Raw genomic sequence first — 23,129 nt, 5'->3', positions numbered from 1 at the left:
GAATATGATAGCATTGACAAAGCCGCAGTGTACGCGCATGTCCGCCGAGTCCTTCGCTTTCATCACAATGCTGGTGGTTGCGAACACGACGGAGCTGGCCTTGGTCGGTTGCAGAAGCATGTGCAGACTCAATCAATGCCACTCATTGTGATAGACAGCTAGATCGCGTTCCTCTTACTACTTTCGATGGCCATCACTAGTCCAATGAATATCCTACAGCAGATCGGACAGATCCCGGAAGCCACCGTTTCATCCGCAGACGCCACACTCCAGTGCTGCTTGCCTTGACACCAAGACCAGGTAACAGCAACCAAGAGCAACCGTCACAGCAGTCTCCTCAACGCTCATGCCGTCATCAAAAGCGGGGAGCTCCCAGACAAAAGTCAATCCAGGCCAGCAGCTGTCCCACGGGGAAGCGGAACACCCACCACCCAACCAACCATCCTTCTCCAACAGCTCGCCGAGAGAAAACACACCCACCGTCCGCTGTTCCGAACGAACCCTGCTACCATAGACAGCGTGGCGGCCCCATGCCGTATACTCATTTTCGTTGCCCTCGTATCACCCACGATACCCGGTTCGCATCCTTCCTCGACGCGCCACACGCCGGAAGCACCGAAATCCCCTCCCCTCTCCTGCCCATCAACCCGGGCTCGCCGACTCCGAAAAAAATGATCTCCACAAGTTATCGCCACCCCTCGCATAGGCATCGCCATGGCGACGGTCGAGAACGTCGTCGTCGTCGCCGCGCGCCTAAACGCGCGGACCGCTCGGCGCATCCTCACTGCGCCACACAACCTGATCGGTGCGTGCGGCTGTGCAATGCCGTCGGGCCGCCGTATTATTGACGACGTGACGAGTCGCTCACCAAGACAAGAAGCGAGAGGGAAAAAAAAGAGAGCGAGAGACACACAGAGAGAGAGATCGCGATCAAACAAGATCCACCAACCGTTGAAAATAACGCCCGTTTGCCCTGACTCGAGAGACTCGTTTGCCGCACCTCGCCTCACACCATTTCCGAGACCAGCCGGTCGGCTGGCCCCTTATTTTCTCTCTCGCATCATGATTGTTCAGCGTCTTCGACGGGATACCTACCTACGGATTTTGCGTTTGACAGATGTTTTGCGTCGGCCAACGACGGTTCTGCGATCGCCGGTCTTGGGTCTTCTTCGGGCTTCCAAACTGAAAGTAAATTTACAAGAGATTTTAACCTGGCTTCCGTCAAAACGCAAAACCCACCGGTCGAAGACGTTGAAGAAGTTTGCTCGGCACGTGCCACCGTGCACTTTTCTTTAGAGAGTTTCGTATGCGTGGGTCGTCGGGTGGTCGGCTAATCTATAGGAAAGAGTGCTTCGAGTCGGGTGTGCGGTCTTCCGTGATACTAGGGAAAAGGGAATTAGAGGAGGGGCAATTGGTGGGCGGGTGGGCGAATGGGCAATGGAGGAGGCTTCGAAATGTGAAAGCTTACGTACCAGAGCTGAGGTAGCTCCGACAATCGGGATCGGCGGCCGACAGGTACCAGGGCCCATCGCGCCTGTTGTCGTTCAGCCATCATTTTGCAACGTATGCAGACTTACTACCACCACTGTCACTCGATTCCGAGACGTGTAGCGTATGGTGGGGCACTGAAGAGGGCTTGCGTCGACGTGGTTCTCCGTATGCTTGCTCTCTTTCCTTTTCTATTCGTATTCTCGCTTACCGTAAGTAGGTGCAGCTGTGATTCCGAGATCCATCACCCTTTCCTTGCCCGGTATGGTAGGCCGGCGTCAAACGTGGCAATAGACGATATTGTAGAGATCACCTGAGTTGTAGCCCTCAAGTTCTTGCATGCCCCATCCAAATATTGAATATGTCTGGATTCCGTGATAGGCTGTAATCGACGTTGATGCGAGTCAAGCTGGACCCGCTTACCCACCAACTATTGTGTACGGAAATCTAGATGGTGCGATCAACGGTCCGGTCTTGCAGATTAGAAAACCCGGTAGAAAGTTGATGCCTGGAGCGATTTCCAGGGTCTGGAGAGAGGAAAAAGCAAAGAGGTAGGGCAATACTGCACGAAAATGACCACGCGTATACGAAGCCAAACAAATAGTCAGAATGCGTCGACGTGCATTTCGAGAGTGTTGATTGCTCGATAGCGTGGCTAAATTGGTTGCTTGAGCGTTGGGGCTTTGGTCCATGGGTCCTTTTGCTTTCCCTCGCCGAGTGAAATTATTGAAGTGTAGGCAAGGCAGCGTTAGGAGCATTGCCGTTAGTGGGTAGTGTTAGGGTTGGAAGACGGCGTAGCTCCCTGTCGAGAAGATGGCCTGGATGTATGTACTGCTCGGTGCGCGAGGCGGGGCAGGGGGTGCTGCATGAAGATGCATTGATCAGGGTCATCTTGCATGCAAGGCTGGCTGAAAGCGGTTTTCAGGGCGGCGAGGGCAACAACATCGACTTCGCTGATGATGGCCTTTACGGAAGCTCTAGAGAAGCAGAAGGCCATCATGGCTGCATCCGTGCCTCAGTATCTCGCTACGGGTCCCTTGTGACCCTTCGCCGTGGTTATGGAATGCCTCAGCTGGCCACCAACGGCTCATCTCGCGTCTGGGATTTGTGGAGAAGTGCGTGATCAATCCTCGTTTCGTCGCGCCAAGAGGAGAGTCGGCATCCATGGAGACGAGTGTAAGCCTTTTGATTTCAGGTCTGTGAATGTGTAATGCTCAAACATTGCGAATGCATAACCGGCAGCCGGCAGCAATATGTCGTGAGGAATGTACTGCTGTGTCGTTAGAAGAGGCTGCGACGCCATGACTACGACAAGAGAATCAGGCGCTCCTTCCTGGTGGTCATAGCAGGCCAGTATCATCAGACAGCTGGTGAGCAGGCTTGCACTGTGCCAGAGGTTATGCGCATCGCTGCGTCTGTCAATACTTCTTAGTGCAGTCGAGAAAGGGTGCGGAAGAGCTCGTACGCCGGGCTTAAGTGGATTATACTTCCGGGGGTGAGACAGGGCTTTCTGAACCGTTGGGCGCGACGATGTTGGCTTGACTCGCAAGGTGTGCAACAAGCCAGCATGCGAAAGTCAAGCTTCGCTGGGTCATGGCAATGGAAAGCCAGGCAATCCATGGTAACGGTAATAATTCAACGAGCACTTACCGCGTGCGAGGCCCGACAGCAAATATCGACCACGTGGTTCCCCGACGGTGGGGATGATCTAAGGACAGCCGTCGATAGTGTTGTTGGTCCGTTGCCAGGACCGGCTGGTCGGTGTTGAGCACTGGCTAGGAGGTCGATGATCAAGTTCCCACATCCGGCCCCCAACAACTCATGAAGATCGCTTGGGCAGGAAGACGGGCTGAGTTGCTTTTTTTCCGTGACAAAGCGCGCTGATGTCGGCGAAGCCTTCACATGCATGGAAGCGATGGGCGGGCCAACGGGCTGGCGGCGCCAACGGCTGGGTGGCTGCAGGGGTGCGGGAGAGACCAGGTCGCTTCTGGCAGCTGTTGTCGCACGCAAAGTGGGGGGGAGGGGAGAGCCACACCCGGCCCTAGCCCTGCCGCCGCGGCCGACTGATGAAGCCTCGGACGCCCGCGACGCCCGCGAATAGTGCAATGCTCGACGGCACAATTGGGGTTGTGAGAAAGTCGTTCTGGTCTCCGCACAGTAGCGTGCATGTGCAAGACGCGGCGCGGATGCATCTGCTCGATTTGCCTTAGCCGCCTGATGCATATACACGCCCCTGCCTGCAGTGCATGCCGCGGCCATGATTGGTCGAGGGCCACTCACACACTGCAGGAACTGGCCCTTGCTGGGCAGTCGCGAGGAGTTGCTCACCTGGGCACGGCTGGCTGATGATGAGGCTGCCTACCTCATTCCGATTTATCCACCACCCTCACCCCAACCGCGCCGCCATTTGAAATCCCCTCACAAACCAGCGTCATCGTGCACCGTGCTGCTGCACTTAGCACGGAAACGGCTTGCCGGCGTCAGGCTTCAGAACAATGGTTTGCTTGAGTGGTCGGACCGCGCCGCGGCTTCGCAAAATGTGAGGCGGCGAACGAAACACCCCATTGGGGTTTATCATCGCCTGGTCGGCAAAATCGCGCCCTGGTCGTCATCTCTGCCCGTCGTGCTGCGCATGCGCATGTCTACCTGCCGTGACAAAAAGGAGAGGCCGTCTCAGCAATGCCCCGACGGCTGCGTGGGGGATAAAGGTCGACGACGAGGGCTTGCGTAAGTAGACCGGTAGCGGGGCACGACGTGGGGCGGTTCCTGCGGCGTGGTACTCGGCACCTTCGGTTCCAAAAACGGAGGGGATGGACGGGAGTCATGTCACTACTACTGTGTTGCTGAATTCTGTCAGATGGTAGGTATATCAGCACCGCAAGTCTGGTTGTGGCTGCGGGGACTAGGCGCTGAGTGCCATTTCCAGGCACCAAAGGCCGGTAGTCTTCTGGCGTAGGTAGTCGAAGCGAGCGGGCTGAAGCAGTACCGAAATTTGCTGCCTCACGCCTTGCCTCGACTGTGTTTCTGCCTAGCAGAAGCAAGCACCGTATTGGTGTTGATGCCGAGCAGACCGGTCGATGCGACGCCGGTGCCGTGCACGAATCCATCATCTGCCCAGCGCGAAGACTGCCCGATTTAGAGTGTGGGGTTAATTTGCAGAGGGCTAGACAGCAAGGCCGTGGCCGGTGACGATCACCGCGTCAGGCACGCAGCTCCCGGCCGGCCAGCCACGATAAGATGGCAGATAGCAGCGCGGGCGGGCATGAGCAACCCGGCCGGTATAGGCAAGAGGGAGAGGCGCGATAGACGTTGGGGCGGAGGCGACCGCATAGGGGGCCAGTTTGACACAGCTTGGTCCCACAGAAGGATGAGTCGCTCGCATGATGCTACGGATGCCACGGCCGCTTCGGGCGCGTCCGTCTGGCCGCGCCGGCTGGAGTCGAGTCGTGAGCGCTGAGGTACGGATTATTAGTTGTGCACGCTGCGGTGCGATGGCGCTCGGGACTTTTGGTCGCGTGAAACGTTACTTTGCCGCCTTCGAAACGTTCCATGGATGCGCCCAGCCAGCCGCCGAGACCCGGCAGAACAGCTCTGGAAACGTGGGCTCTGCGCTTGCCATGGCCGGCGGCGCAGCTCTCTTGGCCTTGCGTCACGGCCAGCCGCGGATTCCGACCGGGCAGGAGAGCGACCTTCCCTCTTGATAGGGCCCCGGCCAGGCTGACGGCAGCGGCGCGTGAAACGTCTTTTCGGGGCTGAGGCTCGCCCGACGCAGGGCTCGGGACTATTGACGCAATCCCCGTGTCCGGCGGCGAGCAGGAGGCGTGACTGCGTGACGGGGGCGAGGACGAGGGCGGCACTATTTTATTAATGAGCAGAGGCGCGCGGGGGCCGGTGCCTGGACGCGCGACTCAGCGGGCGTGGTCCAGCACCGGCGGGCGCATCAGAATGGCGCCGCGACAAAAGCAGCAGCGCGCCGGGCGGGGCTTGCGAGACCGGTGCCGGGTGGATGAAGAACCTTTGTCGCGCAGCCGCGCCGTGCCGGACGGCGACTGCTGAGCGGCGCAGCGGCGTGTGATTTGGAGGTGAAGTGTGGAGAAGAGGATGGCGGGCTTCAGCGAACAGGCGTGGAGATCACTCAGGTACCCGCGAAGCGCCCGTCGATTGGCCCGCCGCGCGCTTGCCCGCCGCCCGCGCTGCCCGGCCTCGACCAAGCAGATACCACAGCCAGCCCAACCCGGAGAAGACCGTGTGTACCTGTGAGGTCACAGGCAGTGGCACACGAGCGGCCGGCCCACGGCATTGGCCACTCACAGCCGTGCCGTAGCGTGCCAGGCACCAGAGCACGCCCGCACGCCCGTCTTGTCCGTCGTCAACCTCCACCAACCCTCTCCTCGTACGATCAGGCCGCCGCGTCCGCGCCGCCGCCAGCTCCCCGGCGGCATCAATGGCCAGCAGCAGCAGCGCAGCAGCAGCGCAGCAGCCCGGCCCGGCTGAGCGCAAATCATGGCCGCCGCCGCCGCACCCACTCCCATGACACGGCGCCGCGCCTCGAGGCCCCCGCACGCCCATGGCGTTATGCCGCTTGCAGGCCTGCAGCTGTCGGCAGTGTGGACCCAGCCGGCGGCGAGGCAGTTAGCAAAACACTGGCCGCCGCTGGTGTCTAGCCTCTCGGAGCGCCGCCACGATGCACCGGCTTGTGCACGCGCCGGTGATCTGTGGCCGCAGGCGCACACGAGCCAAGGCGGCCGCCCAGAGACCTACCTGCCTGGCGACGCGTGCCTGCAAATCCTGCCCGAGACACCCATGGTCGTCACCGCGCCTCCGACAGGCCTCGCGCGCAGGGGGGGTTCGGGACAGGATCGCCTGCTGCAGGGGTTGCCGTGCCATTGGGAGCCTTTTCTTCCCTGCCGGCTAGTCCTCCGTCTTCCAGAGCTGACGCCCAGCTCCGGCTGTGCCTTTCCTCTGCGACTTTACATGAAAGTCACGCCGCCCGCTTCGTTTGCACGCGCCGGCTGCTGCTCCCTTCCGTCTCTGCTTTGTTTCCCGCCGTTCCTTGCCCGCCGTCGAGCCCGTCGATCGTGTGCCCTGCTGCCCGCCCAAAACGCTACCATTGCTGGCCCGAGCCCTTTTCGGCTTGTTGAGCTCCCTGCGTCACACGTTTCAAACACCCTTTTGGGACCCCGTGCCCGGGCTCTAAAAAAGACTATCCGCACGGTCGTCTCATCACCCGCATAAGATAGTATCATATCCGCCCCTCGTCCCGCCCGCGCCTTCTTCACTTCCGTATCGTGTGGCATCTCTGTGTCACAATCCCCGGCCAACCCTCCCATATCGCCGCTTGCATCACTCTCTTTGCATCCTCGCTTGGGTGCTCGGATAATTCTTGTTGTTATATCGTCGGACATACATCTGTGACCCACCACTGGATGGTCGTGCCAAAGTAAAAACGAGCGCGGCGGAAATGGCGAACACTTCGTCTCTAGCATGTCCACCACCTTTCTTGAACGAGGCCAGATTCGGCAATGGCGGGTGTACGCCTCCCTCAGAATTCCTCGAACTGTTACCATGCTGATGGCCTGCAGTTGTCGATGGCAGGTTCTGCGCCAGCCTCTCTGACATTGACTCTGACCTCAAGTGTTGTCTGCCATGCCCTGCAACTGACTGGATTTACTCGAACAGTAAGTCAGCCATCCGAAGCCCAATGAGCTCTTCTCACACGTCGGACAGCATTTACCACCTCCTATCGTGTCGCCGAGGGACTCAATCTCATCAGCTTTGTGGTATGCCTGTTTTTGATGATCAGCTGGGCTGTGCTGCCTCCCAAGGAGACACGGCGGCATTATCTGAGCGTCGGTCTGGTTCTTGGTGCTATGAGTCTCGGGGTAAGAGATTTGCCATGCATGTCCTTTGGTGTGTGGTGACTGATCAACGGATAGCTCGGGTTCATCATCCCCTTCGGCACACAGCCAGATCAATGCTATGACGAGATCACCCCGCACGATATGTACACGAGTCTCGAGTGCGCTTGGTCTGGTGCATTCATCATTGCAGGAGGTCTTTCCATTGTCGTCTGGAGTAGGTGCCACCTGTCCCGTCTGTGGGTTGACAGTTGACAGCGCGCTGACATGGTTTGCCAGTCTTCATTCGAGCACTGTCGATGCATCTCCAAATTTGCTGGGACATCACTCCAGGGCAAAAGTTCTTCTACGGCTCTCAAGCGCTAGGTTGGGCAGTCATCGCCGGTCTGTTCACCACTACCATCACCATAACCGGGGTATCCTTCCGCTTCGGGGATGCCTGCCACGTCAACTCCCAGAACTCGTTGGCAGACTTCTGGGGCCCCTTGCTCGGCATCGCCGGACTGTCAGCGGTTGTCCAACTCTCGACCTTCACGTACTGTATCAACGTGTACCTCAAGAGCCTCTGGAGCGACGACGAGACGCAGACGCAAAGCAGTGCCGGCCTTCCATCCTACACTTCGAGCTTACGCACTCGCACCAACTCGGCCAAGGCCGTGTATCGAAGAGTCAAAAAGGTGGTCTGGCTCCAATGGCGCGGCATACTTATCGTCGTGTTCATCCTGATCGACGTCATCTTCTTCTCGGTAGTGTTCGTCTATCTCGACACGCAGGAACACGATGCGCTGCATGATCCGGTGCAGGCGCTGCCTTGGGTGCTTTGCCTCGTGCATAACCCTACTGAGAAGGATAAGTGCTTCGAAATGGCGCAGGGCATGCTTGTGAACCAGGCTACAGTGACGGCTGTTCTGGTCATGCTCGCGGTAAGTGTGGAATCCTTTGTGTTGGCAAATTCAACGCCCGCTGACAGACACAGCTCGCTGGCGTGCAATGCTTCCTTCTCCTTTTCCGAGGGTCGATGTTGACTGGTTGGAAGAGATGGCTCCAAGAGAAGTTCACGGGCAACCGCGAGTTCGTCTCGCTCGATGCGCGCCGGTTCTCGTCGGACGCACGGACATTTGAGCTGCTCAAGGTGGGCGGCCAGTCTCCTGGCTACGTGAGCACCATGCAGACGCCCAGCGGCGAGACGTACGTCAGCAGCATGGCAGCCCTGAAGACACCGGAATCGAGTGTAACGAGTCCGTCAGCTGCGTACGGCAGCCCTCTCAGCGGGCAACACACGCCGGACTACTTTGGCAAGGAGGTGCAACGGCAATATCGCAGCCCATCACAAAGCTTCTCAACACCTCGGCCTCCAACGTCGACAGGAAGCCGGTACGACTGGGATCCGGCGAGCACACACGCAAGGGGTGGACTAGGACTTCACCCTGTCCAAGACGACTCGGATGACGACGACGCGAAGGCGAGAACATGACGCAGGAGGAGCGTCTCGAGGCGACTGGGAGGGAGCATGGCGTCTTGCTCAAACAAAAGTCGATTCAGTGCAAAGTCTGTATTCGCATTCATACGCCCCGGAGCATTGTTTATTGTAGTTTTTGGGATGGAGTACCGACGGTATCACGGAAGGGTCTTCCAGGGCCTCCAAAAAGGGAAGGGAATGCGCAGTACATGGTTGGGATTTGGTGAAACCGGACAAAGGGATAAGAAAGAGGATGACCCCCTCGTAACGCATCTCCTTCAACTCATAGCGAGCGGTTTCAGATGGAATGGCGCACTGGCGATGGCCAAGGGATGGACTTTCTTTTTTTTATGTCTGGCCCATGATGTTTTCTTATACCCGTTTTCTGCCTGGCAGCTGGCAGATTTCCTACTTCTCTCGCTCTCTAGTTTACAGTCGGATCATGAGGAGGGGTGGGTGTGATGGGCAGCTGGTCTTCCGTTTCTACACTCTCGCTGAACTTGAGTGACTACGTAATGGGCGAGAAGAAGAGAATCGAGAGACAGAATCAATCGTTTCCACGATGAACGTGTTCCAATAGTTGCTGAGCGTTATAGGTCTCGGAGACGATTCCTGCGTCAAGAATCCCTACTCGGGCTGGAATACTGAGGATCAACCAGCCGGCCGGGACGATCGAAGAGGATTGAGTCAGTGCGGCGACACGATCTCTTTCGGCAGTCGGGCAGGAGTGACGGGTGTGATGCGCGCAATCGTCTGTCCGGGACGGGAAGGAGGGACCTAGCAGACACTATACCCCACGAAAAAGGAAAGTGCCGAGGCTCCCGCAGGCATTGGCTTGCTCGCTCGCCGTCGGCGGAGGTGCATTCCAGGCCATTGCGCCGTTGCGCCATACTGCGCCGTCTTCACGCTCTATACAACACAGCACGATAGGTACCGGGAGTCGTCGCAGCCAGTGCTGGCTTCCGCGCGCCGTGTCGACATAGGCACAGGCTGGCACGTCATGGGCGGCGGGTGCGTGTGGGGCGGCTTCCGGCGTTCCATCCCACCCAACGTTGATTTCTAAGACTCGCCCTTCTCCAGCTTTGCTCCTACAACCCCCTCCCCTTCTCGTCCTCCTTCGTCGCCTTCCTCGTTGGATTCCCTTCGTCCGGCTGGACATTGGTCGTCTGTCTCGTCCCGATCATTCTGCCGTTGTCGCCGTCGTCGCTCAGCGGCGCTTGATTGGCCCATCACCACCGCCCCCACTACTGCACCTTGCTGTTGCCGCTGCCGAGTGTCGCAACGGCCTCTACAAAGCCAAGATAGTGTCCAACGCAACCATGGGCGGCGGACCGGTGGCTCTGCACGAGAAGATCCTGGTGGCGCTGCCGGGCAAGTTGCCGGCCGGGCTGCTGGAGCGCCTGAAGGACAAGTTCCCCCACGTCGACGTCGAGTTCTACCCGCTCGACAATGCGCACAGTTCCGAGGTGCCCAAGGGTATGTCTTTTTCGTCTCCTCAGTCCTTCCTTTTCGTATAGTGTCCGCATTTGGACGTTTGGTGGAGAACATGCCCCCGATCTGCGTCGAGCAGTGCGGGAAGGATCAATCACTCCTCCCGAAGTGCTCGGCGGAGCCGCCTGCTTTTCTTACAGCGTTGCTTTGTTTTCTTCTTCCTGGTCCAATCCCCTGCGAGTCCGAACCGGGTTGCAGATCCGGAGCGGAGATATTCGGCTTGCATCTGCTCCGGCATGCACACCGGGTGCGCGCGTGTCTACAGCCGCATTCTGTCTGTCGTGCGAGGTTGCGCAGATATATACAGATACTGCATGTAGGCTGCCGGTCAGTCAGGGCGCGCCCGTCAGGTGTGGCTGCAGCGCAAGCATCCCCCTCCTGTTCTTGACACCCCCGTCTTTCCTTTGTTTTTCTCTCTTCTGCAAACATGGGCCTTCACCCCGGCTGACACGCTCTCTCCATTCTATTCCCGCAGAGGTCTTCGCAGACAAGACGATCCTGGTCACGTTCAACGCGCTGCCCAAGACGCTGGATGAAGCGCCCAAGCTGAAGTGGATGCACCTGCTCAGCGCCGGCAGCAACCACATCCAGAACCACCCCATCTACACCGACTCCGACATCATCATCACCACGAGCAGCGGCATCCACGGGCCCCAGGTGAGCCCACCCACCACAGACCCCCACCCAAGCAGGAAAACCAACCATCCTAACCCCAACCCACCAGATCGCCGAATGGGTCCTCCTCACCACCCTCGTCCGCACCCACTTCTACAACGACCTGCACGACGCGCAAAAGGAGCACCGCTGGGCCAAGTACGCGCCCTCGCAGACGGTCCACGACCTCGTCGGCCAGCGCCTCGGCGTCCTCGGCTACGGCAGCATCGGCCGCCAGGTCGCCCGCGTCGCGCAGGCCATGGGCATGACGGTCCTCGCCTACACGGCGACGCCCAAGGACACGCCCGCCCAGCGCCGCGACCGCGGCTTCATCGTGCCCGGCACGGGCGACGCCGACGGCGCCATCCCGCAGGCCTGGTACTCGGGCCTCGACCGCGCGTCGCTCCACGACTTCCTCGCCCAGGACGTCGACATCCTGCTCGTGTCGGTGCCGCTGACGGACCAGACGCGCGGCTTCCTCGGCGAGGACGAGTTCGCGGTGCTGTCGAGAGGGAAGAAGTCCGACTCGAACGACGACGACGCCTCCGCGAAGCCGTGGCGCGACCCCTCCAAGGGCGGCAAGGGACCGGTCCTCGTCAACATCTCGCGCGGCCAGATCGTCGATCAGCCGGCCCTGGTGCGCGCGCTGCGCGACGGCGTCCTCGGCGGCGCCGCGCTCGACGTGACGGACCCGGAGCCGCTGCCCGCGGACGACCCGCTGTGGAGCGCGCCCAACGTCACCATCACGCCGCACATCAGCGGGAACGGCGCGAGCTATGTGCCGCGGAGCCTGCAGATCTTGGAGGATAATCTGGGGCGGAAGGAGGCGGGGGAGAGGTTGTTGAATGTGGTGGATAGGGAGAGGGGGTATTAGATATTAGTAGGTTTGGGGGTGGTGCTGGGTTGGGTTTGGATTGGTTGGAGGGGATGGGATGGGATGGGATGGGAAGAAGAAAAGGAGGTAGATCGCGGTACGAGATGGAACTTGTGGTTCTCCGTTGCAAGTTCATGGGTGGATGTCCGTGCAGCTCCTTCTTTGACACGCGTAGAAGCATTCTATTTGGATTGGTAGAGGAGTTTTCTTTTTTTTTTCCCTCTTCTGTTGGATATTTGTGGAGTCATTGTATGTGGAGTTCGTTCTTCGTTGAGATGAGGCGAGGTGAGCGTGCTGACGGAACCGGACAGGGATGGCTTGTGAGAGGTGAAGTGCAGTATGCGAACCAAGTACTATCTAGCTGTCGAAAAGACATGGGTGGTCGCCGCGTGTCCTGCGGGCTGGACCAGAACGGCATGGAAGCGGGTTTTCCCTTTTGCTTTTGCTCACTTCGAATCCACTTTTCATTTCTACGTGAGAGAGCAAAGGGCGCAAGAGAGGACGTGGTGATCCATCTTCACTGCATCGGCGCTCGTCTGGAAGGACCAGTCATGGGCATGATCTTCCTCCTGCTGTCTCACTGTTCGACAGCAGGTTGCGGGCAATTAACGTCTTGAGCAGACACTTACCACTGGCGTGTATTTACGAGGACGCTTAGCCCTATCTCCAAGGAGTAAGAAGGTAACAAAAGAAAGAGAAAAGAAAGAATAGCTATTCTAGCGGTGCGTCCATCCAACCCACCACAAGACGTATAATATACAAGGCAGGCAACAACGAAACCCACACAAGAAGGGAAAATCAACAGGGGCACAGCCAGACCTTCCCTCCCCTCCCCTCCCCTTCCCTTCCCACACCCATCTCACATCATCACATCACGATATCCCATCACACCCCCCACCCCGCCCCCGCCGCCAACCTCGCCCCATCCGCCCACGCCACCGCGCCGCCCGTGTGGCCGTCAAACTTCATCCACATGAACGAGTCCCGCCTCGACTCACGCACACCCGGCCGCTTCTTGCCGTCCGCCGCCGCATGGGCGTCAACCGCCGCCGCCGTCGTGCGCTCGACGTCACCGCCGTTTTCGAAGAACAGCGAGTCCAAAGCCAGCAAGCTCTTCGTCCACGTCTCACGCCTGCTGCTCTTCTTCTCCTTCTCCTTCTTTTGGCATCCGGCGCTGACCGGACGGTCTGTGCATGTTGGTGTGGTGCAGGAGGGGGAGAACGACAACGACGGATGGCAAGCGGATGGGGACGACGACGCGAGGGTGCAGGTGCTCGCGCTCGCCGGAGCAAGCGTCAGGGACGACGACGACAACGACGGCGGCGACGGACCGGGGGCGGAGGTGGGTCGGATGAGGAGACAGGGGTCGGTGACGGGGCGGGCGGGCGGGAGGAGTTCGATGGCGTCTTCGCCCTCGGGTCCGCGGTCGTCGTTGTCGTCGTCGTGGAAGGGGAGGAGGGGGTTGTAGCCGGAGTGGCTTTGGTGGTGGCGGTGGTTGCCGCAGGGGATGGCTCTGCTCTTGCCTTTGCGGACGCGGCGCTTGAGCGGGCGGAGGAAGGCGCGGAGGTGGTAGAGGGTTGCGTGGCGCATGTTGTGTGTGTTTTTCTGGGTGGTTGGTGGTTCTCAGGAGAGGGCTGAGAGGTGGGATGCTTGAGGTCAATTGAAGGAAGGGATGAAGTGTGGAATGCGTTTTAATGATAGGTCTTCGGCATTCTGCTGGGTTTGGGAGAAGACTGATATGGTTACTGGAGAGGAAAGACGCAACGCGGGTCGGAAAGGAGAAGTGTCTGCCAGCTGCCTATGTATGTACGTTTGCGCAGCATCTCACTTTCTCCCTCGGGGTTTCAAAGTTTCAAATCAAATGAGGAACTGGCATGGCACCCCGGAGATAATGAGGCAGAGACGGTTGGAAACATGCTAGCACAAGCAAAGTTTGTGTGATTGGTGTGGATGGGTCTTTCAAACGCGATCACGCAGGAGGCATGAGGGCACTGGTGCCGCAAGAAGAGGGATTGGTTCCGAATGCGGATCAGGCGTTCAGGTTGTGCTGCTAGCTGGGTGCAGAGACTGTTCAACCTGTGACAGCAGTCCGAAGTCAAACAGGAGGGAGGACGAGAAAAGCAATGGTAGGCATGGGGAGGTGTGTAGAGATCGGCGAGAGTGCAGGGAAGATGCCCGGGCGATGCTAGCCGTTAAGAGCAAAAACAAGGTTAAGTGGAAGATGGGCCGCACCACGCGGCTCTGAAGTAAAGAAGCACACTTGGAAAGTTTGTGCATGGCAAGACACTAGCTAGAGCTACGAGAGTCCGTGACAGCCTCGTCGTGGAGAGAGGGTTTGCATTGGATGTTGGAGGCAGGCCAGAGCAAGCTGCCAGCATCTCAGCCATGGTATATCGACAGCTGTCGGCCCAGGCATTTCTGCGGTTGAGCACACGTGGTGATACAGCCTCGGGACTTGATTGTATGCATGGTCGCACGTGGATGGACTTGGGCACAGGATGAAACAGCTCGGCGGGCGGCCAGACCACCGGTCGTGCTCGGGCGGGTCGACTTCGGTTGGACTGGCATGGGCCGCACGGCCGGCTGCAGGCGTCGAGGGAGACTGCAGATGCGGTGTCAGGGCGACGGCAGCGGGGAGTGGGAGGTGGGTGGCGGGTGGTGGGTGGTTTCTGCACCCCGCGGCGCCCGCATCGGACCCGGCGACCCTGACGCTAGCGCGCGACGCCGAACGCGCGATCCGCTAGTATGACGTGGTGAGCTTGACACGGGCTGCTTACATGCCCAACACTCCAAGACTCCACCACCAAACCCGCTCTCACCTCGGCCGCCCCAAAACACCATCGCCGCATCTCCCCTCATCAATGGCCGCCTAACCGACCCCTCCGAGCCAATCCCACCGCCCTCCGCAGTCGCTGCAGCCGCACTGGTCTGAGCTTGACCCTCCCGACCTATCCACCACCTGCAGCCGTCAGCAGCCCGACCACCTCCAACCTTTCCTTCAGCCATGAGCAGACCCTCCGGCGACTACGATGCGCGAGCGCTGGCGCTGCCCGTCGACCTACCGCCCGAAGAACAGAGACGCGGCTCGTCCAGTAACCACCCCCAGCCTGCATGGCATCGCCGCTCCTCCTCCATTGCCCGCGGCTCACTGGGATCGAGCGCAGGCCGCCGCCGTGGTGGAGGAGCCCTCGCCCGTATGCGCACCAATGTCGCCAAGCTGCAGCGACACGGCTTGAAGATATACAAGCGCTTGACACCGCTGCAGCGCGCCCTGCTGGTGCTGGCTGGCATCATCTCCTTTGTGCTGGGTGTCCTCTTCCTGGTCTACAACGAACACATTTTCAAATACTGGTTGGCCCCCGTCGCCAAGAAGTGGCGCGACATCCCCGCCGGCTGGCTGATCCTGTGGTCCATGACATTCGTTGTCAGCTTCCCTCCGCTCATCGGCTACTCGACCTGCGTGACGCTGGCCGGCTTCGTCTACGGATTTCCTAATGGGTGCGTCTTCTCTTTCCTCACACTCACGCCATGTGCGCAGTATTCCTAGGGAACCCGCTTGCAGAAGAACAAGCACGAGAAAACACCAGACAAAGTTAATAACCTGCCTCCAGTTGGTTCATCGTCGCCTCCGCCACCGTCATCGGCAGCACCGCCTCCTTCCTGGCCACGCGCGCCGTCCTGCACCGCTTCGTCTCGCGCCTGATCGCCAACGACTCGCGCTTCGCCGCGCTGGCCCTCACCCTCAAGCACGACGGCATCAAGCTCCTCATCATGATCCGCCTCTGCCCGCTGCCCTACTCGCTCTCCAACGGCGCCATCGCCACCTTCCCCACCGTGCACTGGGCCGCCTTCATGCTCGCCGGCGCCATCGCCTCGCCCAAGCTGCTGCTGCACGTCTTCGTCGGCGCCAAGATCGGCGAGCTGGCCGAGAAGGGCGAGCAGATGGACGTCCGGACGAAGATGATCTCGTACGCGTCCATCGTCATCGGCCTCGTCGCCGGCGCCGCCACCGGCTACGTCATGTACTCGCAGACGAAGCGCCGCGCCGCCGAGCTCGAGCAGCAGGAGCGCGAGGGCGCCGCCCGCCACCGCAGCGCCGACGAGATCGCGCGCGAGTACGCCGACGACCCGGAGGCGGGCTTGGCGGCCGAGGTGCTGCGCGAGGAGGAGGACGACATCAGCCTGCACAACGATGTCGCGGATCTGGGCGGTGGCCACTACAGGGACGAGAGCCCGAGTGGGGAGAGCGAGGAGGATGGCTTTGATGACGATGCGCCCGACGTCGTGTTTGACGTTGGTGACGGGGAGTCGACAGAAGGGGACAGGAAATGAAGTTGATCTTTAAAGGAGAAAAAGATACTCCAGGATTCGGTGGGGGAGGTGATGATGATGATGATTTTGATGGAATAGATCTCTCTCGCTACTCATTGGGCCTGTTTTCCCGGGCATTTCCTCTTCATCCACATGGGCGGCGTTTGGGGTAACACTGGGGCCATCGGGAAGGACACGAGGCACCAGTTCCTGGCGAAATCGGGCCCGGGCTCTGTCCTTTTCAAGGAGAATTATGTTTCTTGTATGATCGTTTATGATGGGAATGGAACGGACCCTTGTTAGATAGGGAAGGGTGTTTGTTGGATAGAGAAAAATCCAAGAAAGATGAGTCTTTCCTCCTATTCTTAGCAGAGCTTGCTTGGTTCTTCGAACTCGTAGCTCATGCTCGAACGAAACAATTCCTCATCTATTCCACGTTCCCGGAGGCGAGGTGAGGGCGGGGGGTATCTCAAAACTTCCATCGCTTCTTCCTCTTTTCCAGGCCCAAAAGATAAATAAAAAAGGAACCAATCCAAACGCAAATGCGTCTGACCGTCTGACCGTCTGACCGTCAAACGGTCCAACCATCATCATCTTCATCACCATCATCATCAATCAGCAACCAGACCAACCAACCAAAAAAAAAATCAAAAAAAAAAATCAAGCCCAATCCTCAAACCCCTCGTCGTCTTCCCCTTCCTCTCCCCCTCGGCCCCCCTCCGTCCTCGCCGTCACCCCACCAAACCCCCCCTCGTCCGCCACGGCCATCATCCGCCTCCTCACCTCCTCCCTCCACGACGCCAACTCGGCCACCACGCCGACACCACTGCTGCCACTGCCACCGCCGTTCTCTTGCTTGAACACCGCCCGCAGCGCCAGCAGGTCGCGCGCGCGCTGGAGGTCTGCGTCGTCGTCGTCGTCTTTTGCGGCGGCGTCGATCGCGTTGGCATCGATCGCGTTGGCGTCGATCGCGTTGGCGTCTTTGGTGGTGGTGGTGGTGGTGGTGTTTTGCGATGGCGCTGTTGTTGTCGTCGTGTCGGCGCCAGTGGTGGTGGTAGTAGTGGTAGCGGACACGAGGGCTAGAGCGGCGGCGGGGTCCTGTGGCGTTCGCGATCGGGGTTTGGTCTCTTGTCAGTCATCGTCGTCGTTATCGTTGGTCGCGGGGGGAGGGGAGAGAGAGGGGGAGAGAGAGAGAGTAAGTTGAGTAGGAGGAGGGATTGGCTTACGCAGACGCGGAGCGAGTTTAGGTCGGAGAGGACTTCGGCGATTTGCATGGCTGGTGGCGGTGGTGCTGCTTGATGGATGGGACGTATGTGCTCGTGTTGTCTGCCGCGTTTCTTATTTTCTTTCGCTTGCTGCGGCGGCGGAGATTGGCGCGTCGACCTGTCTATCCCCCGTCGTCGGCTTGTTGCCGAAGGTTGTGCGAGCTTGATCGAGTGCTCAGAAGAGGCAGAAATGGCCGTGGCTATGAGGGCGTTGTCGAGGTAGAGGATGTGGGGTTGGATTGTTGGGCGACGGATGGTCGGTAGTCGGTGTTTGGCGGAGGTGATGATGTGTGATCGGCAGCGGGGCGCGTGCGGGAGCTGGTCCCTACCTTAGCTCTTTTACCTCTTTGAAGCTTGTGGCGTCATCGATCGACTTCGAAATTCGCGAAATGAGCCGAACGTTTCGTTACGCTATCCATTCGTCCCACATTATCCTTACTGGCCCCTCTGTATAATGGAATACGATTCATGTGTTCGTTTTTCCAGTGAGATGCCACTGAATGTCCTGCCGACAAGGCAGAACGTCATCCAAGTAGGTAGGTAATCGCATTCGTCTGAAATGTTTGCTCTACCATTCATCCATCCATCCGTCCGGTGGCCAAAGGCGAAGTCATGTATGTGCACCGGGGATGTATTCTAACAATGCAACGAGTCCTGTATCCGACACTCGTCCTACACCCTCACAACCTCCTCCTCACTTAATCACCCAACCCCGTTCCCGTCCGCCCAAACCGACCAAAACTACCCACGTCCCTCCTGAAAAACTTGCCGATATTCTTCAAATTCTCATTCAGATTTGCCACCGCCGGTCCGCCCGCGCCCTCGCCGCCCACACCACCTTGACCCTGTCCCTCGGCCGCCGCCATCGCGGGTATGACGTTGCCCGCTCCCACCGGCCCGCTGTTGCCACCGAACCGATCGACGCCGTCCCTCGCCGCGTTCATGATGCCGGACGCAAACGTCGCCGGGTCGACGAGGAAGCGGCTGCCGACTCCTTGCATCCCGCCGCCGCCCAGCCCACCGATGCCGGCGAGCGGTCCCATGCCTACGCCGCCGCCCATGGACGATGAGCCAGAGCCGGACGAGCCGATGGAGGGCGTGCCGGAGCCCAGGGTCATCGGCGTGAGCAGCGCGCCCTGTAGCGGCAGCTGGGCGTGCGACGGCGACTGCCGGTGGGCGTTGAAGAGGTCGACGAGGGCCGCCTGTTCGGATTTTCGGATGCCCTTGAGGTCGAGGATCTTGCGGAAATTGGTGTCGGAGCGGTCGGCGATGTGGATCAGGTAGGCTTGGACGAGGGCTTCCGGCGGCGAGGGCCGGACTTGGAGCGTCTTGAGGAGGGGGTCGAGCTTGGCCATGGACTGGTTCACACGCTTGACGAAGCTGGAAGTCATGTTAGTAACGGACAGCATCCACTGCTAAGCGGAAGGCGTTATGCTCAAGACTTACGCCGCTGGTGGTTGTGCTCCTGGATCCTCGCTGTTGATTATCGAAAGCTCCGTAAAGCCTTTTTTCAACACATACGAGTCCAGGAGCATTTGTTCGGCGCCGACTTCAGAAACTGGTCGACACTGGAAGATGCTGAGTATGTAGGTATTGACCATTGAATCGACGAGATTGTCGCAGAAGGCCCGCGCGTATTGCTGCTTGTGCAGGTACCTGAGAATTTCGGCCGCCCTCTCCTTGATATGTCGAAGCAGTTCCCCCACGTAGCTGGACTGATCACCCACGCTATCCAGCTTGCTCCATGGTGTGTTCCGCATCTCCCTCCATCCTTGTTCACAATCAATTTCCACTTTGCGAACGAGTGCCCGAACTGTCGCACTTGCGATGCCCATGAAAGCGTCCGCCTGGCTTTGAAGATCGACCTTTTCCTTGTGCTCCTCATCAATCTTACTCTTGATCTTCTGCTCTAGTTGATCGCAAGTCGAGTAACAGTAGTCCGCAGTGTTGAGAATGAGAATCATGTCTTCAATCGATGTCTTCTCGCCGAGGAAATAGAACAGCACTTGCTGCCCATAGGCATCCAGGTAACGGGAAAATGTTCTGGACAGCTCCAACAGCCTCGTACCCGTGGACAACTTGGCGCATTGCGCGAGCGCTGTCCGGTAAAAATGGAAGAGCTCGGTAGAAGACGGTATGACAGACTGAGGCGAAAACTCATCCTCGGCGTTACCTAGAGGTTGTTGTCTGTACCGTGGTATTAGTGTGGCGAGCTGCTTATCCTGAGACTCGACCCAGAGGCTCATGTACGGCTCGAATGCTTCGGAGATGGCCTGGCGGAAAGACATTCCGCTATCTTCTCTTGAAATGATGGTATCCATAGACGACCGCGACTCATTCGAGAATTTCCGTTCAAGGCCATTCTCGAAATCGAGTGTCTCCTGAAGGCAAGACAACAGCAGATCCACATCCAAAGATTGGCCCTTCTGCCTCATTGTACGTTGCAGAAGGCCCTTGAAGTCGTCTCTTGTACCCTCACAGAAGGCGTTTGCCAGCATCTCATTGACCCTCCAGTGCGGCGGGAAGAGCACCGCGTGCTCGCCATCGTACGTCTTCAACATGCGGTTGAACCACGAGTACCTCCTCGAGATGTTGTCCAGCGAGCCGGCCTCGTCATTGTTGCGGAAGACCTGACGGTACTCGCGCAGCTGCGTGTTGCAATACCAGTTGACGAGGCGCGTCCGGGCGTGCTCCCCAAGCGCATCCATGACCATGCAGCCCTCGGCCAGCATGCCGCGCCGTTGGGCAACCTCGCTCTTGGCAAAAGTCACCTCGAAGTCCTCACATATCTGTTCCAGCAGCTCGCGCTGCAGGTCGGCGACGTTGCGGCTGAGGGTGGCGATCTGGTCGATGGAGCGGTACGACTTGAAGTGGGCGACGAGCTGGATGACAGCCTGCAGCAGCTGGGCGCACTCGCGATACTGGCGGGTCTTGCTGAGGCCGCGCAGCTGCTCGTAGGCGGTGGTCAGCATCTGCAGACGCTTCAGGGCCGTCATGGACAGGGTCAGGTTGCGCTTGGTGTTGTCGAGGCGCTTGATGTCGGCCGTCATGTCGGTGATGGCCTGCTCGGTGCGCACGGCGCGATCGCGCACATCCTCGATGCGCTTGAACAGCTCGTCTAGCTCTTGTTTGGCGTTCTGGATGTTGCGCACGCTCTCGGCGTCGGAGACGCTCTGCTCGCCGACGACCTCGGCGATGTCTTCGTCCAGGTCATATTCGTAGTTGCGTAGGGCCTGGGAGGTGTCGTGGATGGAGGCGAGGGTGGAGGGGTGGGCGAAGATCTGGTTCAGGTGGTCGACGGGATTGTAGTCGGCTGGCAGCTGGATCAGAAGGGCTCAGTTCGCGGAGGACGTGGGGCGGATGGCTACCGGAGTCCAGCGACGCTGATGCTGCTGTCGCCGACATGAAGTCAGTCTACGATCGCATTGACCCAACGTAGAGAGTCGCGGACCTTTTGGCGGACGATGATGTGGAGGGGGCGGAGGCTTCGGGGCTCGTGCGACTGGTGCTTGCCCTGCGTCGGCGTGCTACGGTGGTTTCTTAGAGGCTGGCGTTGCGGGAGTGCAGCGGATTCCGGGGTTGCTTGGAGCTGGAGCAGGGGACGCGCGCGCTAGCTGGCCACACGCACCAGGTCCAAGCTCCCAGTTAATGCAGCACGCCTCTCCTTACAACACTCATGCGCGGACAAAAGTTCACAATTGGTACGAGTTTGGGTTGTCGGGAGCCTGCCCGAAAATTTGTTGCCTATCTACTGTATGCTTTACAGGTTCGCAGGCGTCATCCGTACCGAGTGCTACCGGAAAACAAGCCGCCGTTACCACGTCTAGGTACCGAGATATCTCCCAGATATGTTACCAAGAATTAAGAAGCCCGCTTGTGGGCTGGGCATCTGCCCGGAAAGAGACGCGTGTTCGAGAAACGGCCATTTTTAGTTGTGCATCCCCACATACCCATTCCACACCAGACTGCTCTGGTTGTCCTCCTTGTCGCCTGTCCCGGTCCAGTAGAACAGGCCCGCCAGGCGACTCTGCTTCACGTACTCGGCCTTCATCCTCACCGTTTGCGCGTTGTCATACGTGACGAACCCCCCATCGCCGCCAACGCAAAACGCCGCGCCGGTCTGGTCATCGACGTACTCCTTGGCGCCCGGGCGAGGCAAGTCTCTATACTCAAACGTGCCCTCCTCGCCCGCGTGCCCATCGTACGAGTGGCCCACGCCGCGCGAGCCCGTGAAAGAGCGGCCGTACGCCGGCACGCCCAGGAGGATCTTGTGCGTCGGGACGCCGCGGGAGGTCATGTAGCCGATGGCGCTGTGGCACGAGAGCTGGCAGTGCTGGTTGTGCGGGCGGTGCGGGGACCACAGCTGCGCGTGGTGCTCTGTGCTGGGCACCCACGGCCCAGAGAAGTCGTAGGTCATGACGTTGATCAGGTCCAGGTAGTAGGCGGCCTGGGCCAAGTTGATGTGCTGCAAACACCACTCTCCGCACCCCACGGCCGACGTCAGCGTATACTGCGGCGCCGGAAGGTAGGCGCGGAGGGTGGCAAGCAGGCGGATGTAGTCGGCACCTTGTTGGCTGTTGCTCGGGTGCTCCCAGTCGACTGAGCAGTGACGTTAGACAAGCCAAAAGGACAATTCGTGGAATGGTGCAGAAGAACGAGGCGGTACGATGACTCCATCGGGGCGAGCGGGAGAGGAAGGCTCAACTTACTGTCGATGCCGTCAAGACCGTAGTTCATGACCAGCTCTTTTGAAGTCTGAGCAAAACGCTCGCGGGTTTCGTTGGTGCTGGCGGCGGCGGGGAAGGGCGCACTGGCGGCACCGCCTCCACCGACGGACAGCACAACCCTCAGAACAGAATACTTTTTCTTGAGCTCGGCGAATGCCCGCAGACAGCCTTTGACGCCGTCGACCTCCATCTGGTCGTCGGCCCACTCGTCGCTCAAGAAGACGGTGCCATCCTCCTTGACGTGAGCAAAGGCGTAGAAGGCGTGAGAGATGACGTCGAACTTGAGCGACGACGGCGGGCGGCCCTTGTAGATGTGCCAATTGGGGTAGTAGACGCCATTGAAGTACATGCTGACCGAGGGCGAGCTGAAGAGGGAGTTGGAGAAGTCGTTGAACCGACTGGCGTTCCGCTCGTGGTCTTCGGCGGACAGGAGGCGGCGGTTGGCGGGAGGCCTGGGGCCGAAGGTCGAGATGCTAAGCATGCTCGAAGCAGTTTAGCCCGCGCTCCGGGCTGCGCTTGCTCGGCGGAACGGCACGCGGGGCGGAGGCTTTCACGGATGGGTCGGCTGTCTGTGCGATCTGGCGGCGGCGGACGGCGGACGGCGGACGGCAGACGACGGCGAGAGAGGCGGGAGAGGCGGGAGAGGCAGGCCGGACAACTCTGGGTCCCGGGTCCCAGGGCCATCATAAGAACGCGCGCCGGTGGGGAGGCAAAGCGCGCGACGGATGCGATCGTCTGCCTCGAGTATCCAGCACGTTGGCGCTCGCGTTAGCTCCGGGTGCCGTGGCGCAGGCCTTGCGCTGCTGGTCGGGAGGAATTTTTGGCGGCATTATGCGAGACATCAGGCTAGCGACCTCCAGACGCACTACTTACGCAACTGCCAGTGTCAATCGCTGCTCTCACGCAGGGGCAAGCAGGTTTGCCGCCCCCGAGAGGTGGATTCGCTCCTCCCGACTGCGCAGCATGGGCCCTCTGGACATGGCCTTTGGAAGCTAGGCAGGC

The 23,129-nt window shown here is 59.4% G+C and overlaps 6 protein-coding genes across 6 annotated transcripts; 3 read left to right on the top strand and 3 right to left on the bottom strand.

Annotated features, from left to right (window-relative positions):
• Positions 1-6,949: 6,949 nt before the first annotated feature.
• Positions 6,950-8,820, top strand: BKCO1_3500077 (g-protein coupled receptor; the record flags this gene model as incomplete). Its single annotated transcript, XM_020274826.1, has 6 exons — positions 6,950-7,019; positions 7,071-7,166; positions 7,216-7,370; positions 7,425-7,563; positions 7,626-8,269; positions 8,323-8,820. The coding sequence occupies 6 exons, from the start codon at positions 6,950-6,952 to the stop codon at positions 8,818-8,820; spliced, it is 1,602 nt and encodes a 533-aa protein (XP_020129127.1).
• Positions 8,821-10,124: 1,304 nt separating this feature from the next.
• On the top strand, positions 10,125-11,824 carry BKCO1_3500076 (2-hydroxyacid dehydrogenase; the record flags this gene model as incomplete). Its single annotated transcript, XM_020274825.1, has 3 exons — positions 10,125-10,281; positions 10,772-10,953; positions 11,021-11,824. The coding sequence occupies 3 exons, from the start codon at positions 10,125-10,127 to the stop codon at positions 11,822-11,824; spliced, it is 1,143 nt and encodes a 380-aa protein (XP_020129126.1).
• Positions 11,825-12,709: 885 nt separating this feature from the next.
• Positions 12,710-13,414, bottom strand: BKCO1_3500075 (uncharacterized protein; the record flags this gene model as incomplete). Its single annotated transcript, XM_020274824.1, has 1 exon — positions 12,710-13,414. One exon carries the CDS (start codon positions 13,412-13,414, stop codon positions 12,710-12,712), a length of 705 nt encoding a protein of 234 aa, XP_020129129.1.
• Positions 13,415-14,828: 1,414 nt separating this feature from the next.
• BKCO1_3500074 (tlg2-vesicle protein of 38 kda) lies at positions 14,829-16,156 on the top strand (the record flags this gene model as incomplete). Its single annotated transcript, XM_020274823.1, has 2 exons — positions 14,829-15,322; positions 15,436-16,156. The coding sequence occupies 2 exons, from the start codon at positions 14,829-14,831 to the stop codon at positions 16,154-16,156; spliced, it is 1,215 nt and encodes a 404-aa protein (XP_020129128.1).
• Positions 16,157-16,795: 639 nt separating this feature from the next.
• BKCO1_3500073 (uncharacterized protein) lies at positions 16,796-17,409 on the bottom strand (the record flags this gene model as incomplete). The annotated part of the gene is made up of 2 exons (XM_020274822.1): positions 16,796-17,233; positions 17,362-17,409. 2 exons carry the CDS (start codon positions 17,407-17,409, stop codon positions 16,796-16,798), a joined length of 486 nt encoding a protein of 161 aa, XP_020129124.1.
• Positions 17,410-18,098: 689 nt separating this feature from the next.
• BKCO1_3500072 (garp complex subunit vps53) lies at positions 18,099-22,608 on the bottom strand (the record flags this gene model as incomplete). The annotated part of the gene is made up of 5 exons (XM_020274821.1): positions 18,099-18,780; positions 18,847-20,720; positions 20,852-20,927; positions 21,351-21,999; positions 22,110-22,608. The coding sequence occupies 5 exons, from the start codon at positions 22,606-22,608 to the stop codon at positions 18,099-18,101; spliced, it is 3,780 nt and encodes a 1,259-aa protein (XP_020129123.1).
• Positions 22,609-23,129: the final 521 nt, after the last annotated feature.

The sequence above is a fragment of the Diplodia corticola genome (genome assembly GCF_001883845.1).
Source record: "Diplodia corticola strain CBS 112549 chromosome Unknown scaffold35, whole genome shotgun sequence".
Taxonomy (NCBI): domain Eukaryota; kingdom Fungi; phylum Ascomycota; class Dothideomycetes; order Botryosphaeriales; family Botryosphaeriaceae; genus Diplodia; species Diplodia corticola.
This window is presented reverse-complemented; position numbering and strand designations above follow the sequence as displayed.